The sequence below is a fragment of the Lygodium microphyllum genome, chromosome 29 (assembly GCF_053477565.2).
Source record: "Lygodium microphyllum isolate KBCC chromosome 29, Lygodium_microphyllum_v1.1.10, whole genome shotgun sequence".
Classification (NCBI taxonomy): Eukaryota; Viridiplantae; Streptophyta; class Polypodiopsida; order Schizaeales; family Lygodiaceae; genus Lygodium; species Lygodium microphyllum.
This window is the reverse complement of record NC_141163.1, coordinates 96,420,639-96,427,717: the sequence shown is the minus strand read 5'-3', so window position 1 is coordinate 96,427,717 and position 7,079 is coordinate 96,420,639. Positions and strand designations below refer to the sequence as shown.

The following is a 7,079-nucleotide window of genomic DNA, read 5'->3' as shown; positions in this document are numbered from 1 at the left end:
CCATACTATCCCAAATCAATGCAAAAAGGCAAAATTGGAGGTTGTTGTAATTAGCAGAAAATACACTAAAACCACTACTAAAATTGACTGAAAGAGTGGATTTTACCAAGAGAAGCACTTGTCCACCAAATATAACCAAGATAACATCAAATAACAAGCATCACCCTCAGAGAAGTGCTCAAAATCTACAGATTTTAGCTTGCTATAATAAATGACAGATTTCTATAAATGAGAGCTAACTATGTCAGAATTGGATCCCAAGTCAATCATATACTGCCAAGACCATAACCAGCATCATGCGAGCATAACATAGGCATATGACCATCGATAAGCATGAATCCAACACCCAAACATGTCATGAAATATCTGCCAGTGAGTAGGCACACACCCCAGTCAACAAAGCAAAGTGTGTCTACCACTACCAAGACTTGACACAAGTAGGTGTCAGCTCACAAGAAAAGGGACCCAAGTCAAAGAGTCAGCTCATAAGCATCGAAAGGAACCAAGACATATGAACCATGCATCATCCCAAAGGTTAAGAAATCCCAAATAGTCTCAAAAGCTCAAATTTTAGCATAGACCGCATGCTCAATGTCTGTCAAGCATCCAAAGACACTCCCACGAGCACAAAGGCCATAAATATCAAGCAACAAAGCTCAAACAAATCATGTACAAGCACTAGTGACAAGTGTCCAAGATCAAGCATCAATGAGACATCCCGGATATGGAGGCGGTGTGACATCCATATGTAGCATCCATAGACATCAAGTATATCCCAAAATAAACTCTGGTAAGCCAATAAATCTCCAAAATATTCTCTAGACAATCAAATGTCAAGCCCAAGTAAAACTCCAATAGCATCTAAGCTCAAACAATGTAACTGACATAGGTAGGTGATATGAGCATAAGTGCATGTCCAAAGCAGTCAAGCATAGACCGATAAGTGCCAAGATACATCCAAGATAAATACCCAAATGCTATGGAAAGCAGAGCTCAATATCAACCAATAATTAAGAAGCAATGTCGAACTCTATTCCAATCCCCGATGGTCAATACATCAATGTATATCTCCAAGACATGACCCGAATAGCATAGGCATAAGCATATGTGAGTAGAATATCTTCAGCCCAACTGTTTACAATAGACATTCACTGCTCCAAACTGAGTATTTCAGGCCTCAAATCAGTACCAAAATGATGGCAATCCATTAACGTAGCATCTCCATACATGTAGACATCATCTGGGCATCAATATGTATCAAGTGATCAATCCCAATAAGCATAGACTTCAAGAGATAAGTGCTGCCCTGTTTTGGCCAGATTTGGGACTGTTCAAAACCTTCAATGACTGAGTTAAATCAGCTCCAAACGTGACTCACATAAGAGGCATAACATCCACAAATGATCCGGTATTAATAAACATTAGTAGAAGCATCACATAAGCCATAGGCATACAAATACACATTGTCTCAGACCTAAAATCTATTGTAGAATATTCTATCATCAGAATTTGGCAAATCCAATATTGCCATCGCGTCCAAAGTATGCCAAAACCCCAACTTAGACTCTTAGCTTGCCTAAATCGGGTTCCGAACCCCCGAGATATGACAAAAAGAGTGATTTTTGAGCCATTTTTGCAAATAGGCACAAATAAAACGTGAGCATGTTGCTATACTTGAGGTACCAAATCAGGGTGGGTAGGGGATCAACAAGAGCCCAATGAAGGCCTACAATAGGCCTATACAAGCCTAAGACAAGTCCAAGCAAGAGGTGAAGAGAACAAGCTTCAATGATGGAAGCTATGGCTGCCTCTTCATGAAACCCTGCTATTCATGTCAAAGAATGGTTGAGAACTGAGTGAGAAGTAAGCTCTCATACCTCGTGTATATGCCGGGGAAGGCGGGAAGTGCTCGTGAAGGATCTACTCTGATACCAATTGAAAGGTGAGAAGGATCGAAGCTTACATGCGAGAGCTATGGCGGGAGAGCAAGAGCAAGAAAGAGAGAGACAAGAAATAGGAACTCCAACAACCACAATGTGTGGCCGGGCCTTCCTTTATTCAAACTGTCAGTGAAAGAATAAAGAATAAGTGACAGTGGCGGGCGCCCGCCACCTGCAGTGTGCAGTGGCAAGTACTGTCAGTGTAGTAATACACGGGCGGCTAGGCGGAAGCGCCTTTACCCCCAACAGTTTACACTTTTGTAAATAGATACAAACATCGATATCAAAACGCATGTGGATATGTACATCAACATAAAGTGTAGATTCAGTTTCAAGGTATCACTTTAATCATATCAATTGCATGAAATATAATGAAAAGAATAGCACAAGAATACTCATAGAATTTTGCCAAAATAAATTTCATTATAATGAATAGGAGTCTGATTTGACTCAATACATTGTATGAAACATGGGTATTATAGAGTACTTGTTACAAGGATGGCAGCGACATGGCATGCAAATCTTAATAGGTACATTGGATTGACACATGAGATATTATTCTATGACTCAACACATTGTGCGTTACATGGATGATATGATATAAGAGTTTCATGGATCATTGCCAATTGGCATGGAGATCCGAATGGACACATAGAACTAATAAAGCAGAGGATTTTTGAACCATAGACTTCCAGCAGATCCATATAATCTAGCATCAAGGAATCACTCACCACATCAAAATAGTCGATCGAGAACTATGTGCTTCACATAAACCTTGTATAATACCTGCACGTACAAAAAAAGCCATGCATAAATCCCATTTAACAAAAAATATCTAGATAATTGCATGAATGGAAGCAATACAAAATAGGGCCAAATTACCTATAAGCTGATCTGCTGAAGATAAGATTGAATCCTTGCTGATAAAGCCCATTGCAAATGATGGACAAAAGAAAACATCAATCCCATAAAATATAAATGTCACTAATTAAATGAAAAATTTTTGGCACCACAAAATATGGCAGATTTACTCGTAAATTGAGCTACAGAATCTCTGCTCTACCTTGTGTTAAGTGTTGCAATAACTATTGATCGTTAAGTAAGAACTAGCATTAAACGCTATTGTAAAGATAGTAGAAAGGAAAAATGCAGAGAGGAAGAAAGAGAGAGTGTGTGAGTATGAGGGAGAGAGAAAGAAACGAGCATCTATCCAATCTTGCCTAAATTGATCTGTGCAAAAGACAATAGCAAGAGTTAGTATTTACATGAAGGTATACTGAAAAAACATTAGAAAAGAGGAAACATAGAGAGAGAAATAGAGGGAGAGAGAGATGAGCACTTATGCAATGTCACCCAAAATGATTTGCAATAAAACAACAACAAGGATTAGAACTAACATCATGATGTATTGAAAAGATAGCATTTAAAAAAAAAAACTAAAGAGAGAGAGAGATTGACACCTTTGCCTCTTGCTCCAAACTTTGCAAGAAAAAAACAATTAGAACCAACATCAAATTCTATTGAAAACACAACATAAAAGAAAAACAACACACACATAGAGCGAGAGAGAGAGAGAGAGAGAGAGAGAGAGAGAGAGAGAGAGAGAGAGAGAGAGAGAGACGAGCACCTGTGCTTCCTGCCCAAAACAATATCAGCAATAAAATAACAATAACAGTAAGAAACGACATCAAACCCTATTGAAAAAATAGCAAACAAGAGAAAATGCAAAGAGAGATGGGTACTTGTGTTTTGTCCAAAATTTGGAGCTGCATGGAGAAGAAAGTGCAGAGGTAAGTACAACGCTCAAAACCCTAATTACTCTCACCAGGGAGCTTCAATGGAGACAAAAATTCATGAATGTACAGAAGAGAGGGAAAGTGGTAAGTTGCTCGACTTTTGGGTCAAACTGATTTCATGAGAGGGAAAAAAACTAAAATGAAAAATTCTCCAAAAAAAGGGCAGGAAATATGAGGTGAGAGAAATTCAAATTTTGTGTACTATTCATTCTTCCTTTTTTAAAATCTCCCATTACCCATTAAAAAAAAAAACCTAAGATTTGGAGAGAGAACCTCCATGGATGTCAACATCTAGCCTTCTTATTGGACAATCCAAAAGGCCTACATATTATACTATATTATTTTTAAAGACCCATTTGTGAGTTCATTTTTTTTCTAATGGTATCTTTTATGTACATCACCTAGATGTCTTCAAAGTAAGTTATGGGCCACTAAATCCACATGGAAAGATGTTGGCAAGCAATAGATAGCTCGCTGTCTAATACAGACCTTATTGAACAAAATCTGAAGTAACTAATGAACAAAACTTGAGCAAACAATATGAAGACATTTGATTAACAAAACCTAATCCCATAGTTGGATTAACAAAAAGACAACATGTGGCATTTGATTTGAAGGCAAAAGCTTTGATTTACCTTATTTAGCTAAGTGTTTTAGCGACAATGTTGTTGTGGGTGTCCACTTTTGGTATTGAGACTTGTAACTATAACTCTAACCACACACACACATAAATATATATATATATATATATATATAAATATATATATATATATATTCACACATAATATTGTTCCCGTTAGAAAATGTATTGCCAGGTTTCCACCTAATCAGTTCAAAATTCAAATCTTATTAGAGTAAATTCTGAATTTTGTTACTGCGGGGCGCGCCAAAAGTTGAGCTTTAAATTTGAGGATGATATTTTGGCGGCGGAAAGTTTTTGCCGCGTAAGTGACCCTACTAAAACTTAGCTCACTGCTTACTCCGGCAGTTCGACGTCCAGCTTGCATGGAGCCCAAACGCAATCACAGGAAACACAGCAAGATGGATAAGGTGAGGGACGAAGAATCCTTCGTGAGAGGCATGCACGAGCATAAGAAATCTAAGCACGAGCGCCCGAAGAATGGAAGGCCCGCGCTGATACAGAAGAGCTCTGGAGCTTGTGTCGAAGCGGGCAGCAGCATTGCTGTAATCAGGCCTGGCGTCAATGCGACCTGTCTTGTAGAGAACTGCATCGCCAGCAAGATATGCAGTGAGCATTTTGGCTTAGAATTGGATGACCTGAAACGCACTCTCCGCAGCCAGGCGAAGAAGCTGGAGAACAAGCTGGGCCAGCTCTCCCACATCCAACTCAAAGATCCCGACTCCAGAATAGAGTTCGGTAGCGCCCTCATCCGCGACATGCTCGGCATCAGCAAGGTTTCCACCGACCTCCTCTCGCAGGCCTTCACGACCATGCAGTCCACCATGCTTGCTCACATGCACTCCCGCATGAGCTCCCTCCAGAGTGAGCTCGCAAGCAGCCGCGCTGCCCTGCGCTTGGCGGAACGGGAGAAGACCGCCATGGAAGCACAGGCTCGCATCAAGCTCAAGCAGGAGAGGGCAGCTCTCGAAGCTGCTCTGCGGGAGGAGCTTCAGACGTGTCAGATCTGTTTGGTGAATCCGCGCAATATCCTTATAGTGCCGTGCTTCCATGGGCAATACTGTGCAGCTTGCTTGAAGAAGCATCAAAGGAACAGCAAGGCTTGTCCCACGTGCAGGATGGAGATCCGAGGGACTCTTCCATACATTGCATGACAAGGGGGGCTGATGGCTCGTCTCTGACGAATGCTTCTGTATGGGGGATGACCAATCATCGGAGGTACGACGTGGGTCGCTGGGTCTGGTAATGTTTTCTAGGTCTAAATCAGGACATTTTTGGCAAGTTACAGATCCCCAAGGCTGCAAGTCCTCTAATGGACACAGCCTCTTGTATGTGTCGCGTGACCTCCATCTCAGCCACAGCCTTATGTATGAGCAGGAGCACCTTCTCCTCGGCCTCCTCCTTCCTGCCTACCTACCTTGGTTTTCTCCCTCTCCCTCTCCCTCTCCCTCTCCCTCTCCCTCTCTCTCTCTCTCTCTCTCTCTCTCTCTCTCTCTCTCTCTCTCTCTCTCTCTCTCTCTCTCTCTCTCTCTCTCTCTCTATTCGGCGACTTATGTATAAGCAGAAGCACCTTCTCCTCCTCCTCCGCCTCCTCCGCCTCCTCCTTCCCCTCAACCTACCATGCTTTTTGTAGTCTGCACCTTATTGTATATTATAAGGAGTTTTCTAGGAATGTCTAGATAAGAAATAAATGTTTATATAGGAAAAAAAGAGAGATTTACTGCTAATTACTAGACTAAATCACACACATCTAGGAATTTTCAGAACTAGGAAAAAGGGCACACTTATAGAAATTTTAGAACTAATTTATTAGACAATCACACACATTTAGGAATTTTTAGAATGAGGGAAAAGGGCACTCTTCTTATATAGAATATATATATATTTTTCCCCATTGTATACAACTTTTCTTTTTTATGTTAAGAAAAAGTCTTTAGAAAAATTATGTCATGTTAAGAAAGTCTCTAGAGAAATTATGTTTTTATGTATAAGTTTTTTTCCTTTTATTGAGAAAATTTTTTGCTATTGTATGAACTTTGAAAAAAAGCTCGCTTTTTGCACAGAAGTGAAATTTTTCATTGCCTTCATGACATCTCATCAAGAGTCTTTTAAAAAAGTAAAAGTTATTGTATTCAAAAAGTTATTTGTTTTTATTTAGAAACATAGATATAATCATTATTCCAAATTTATTAAAAGTATATCTTAAGTTTAGTTAAGTTTTAATTTGTAGAAGTGGATTGCAACAAACATTGGTGTATCTTGATAGTCATTTACTATCTTTTGCTATTATTTATAGTAAAATATATTTTACTATAAGTATTAAAAATGAGATACTTACTTTGTGTAGTTGTTTGTCTTTTTTAGTTTCATAATTTATATTGATTGTAATATTTACTTTTAAGTTTGCATGAATTTAAGATACATTATAATATTATACATAAATGCTCATTTTTAAAATTTAATAAATTAATATTACTATAAAAGTATATAGAAAATCAAAAAGCAACTTACATTTTAACATTATGAATTTATCTTATAAATATAATCTAGTATCGCCTTGTTATTTTTTCAATATTCAAAATAGACCAAATCATCATCTAAGTGTATGGAGTATTTTACTTGATAATGTAACCTTAAAATGCATACTTTAACATTTTTTTAAAAAAAACTCTCTTTCAATTTTGATTTGAATTTGTTTGACTC

At 38.5% G+C, this 7,079-nt stretch overlaps 1 protein-coding gene across 1 annotated transcript; it reads left to right on the top strand.

Annotated features, from left to right (window-relative positions):
* The first annotated feature begins 4,742 nt into the window (after positions 1-4,742).
* LOC148010941 (uncharacterized) lies at positions 4,743-6,296 on the top strand. The gene has a single exon (XM_087671477.1). The coding sequence runs from the start codon at positions 4,778-4,780 to the stop codon at positions 5,528-5,530; it is 753 nt and encodes a 250-aa protein (XP_087527603.1). The 5' UTR covers positions 4,743-4,777; the 3' UTR covers positions 5,531-6,296.
* Positions 6,297-7,079: the final 783 nt, after the last annotated feature.

Coding starts and splice junctions, on each gene's coding strand:
- LOC148010941 (XM_087671477.1), top strand. CDS start 4,778: ATGGATAAGGTGAGGGACGAAGAATCCTTCGTGAGAGGCATGCACGAG.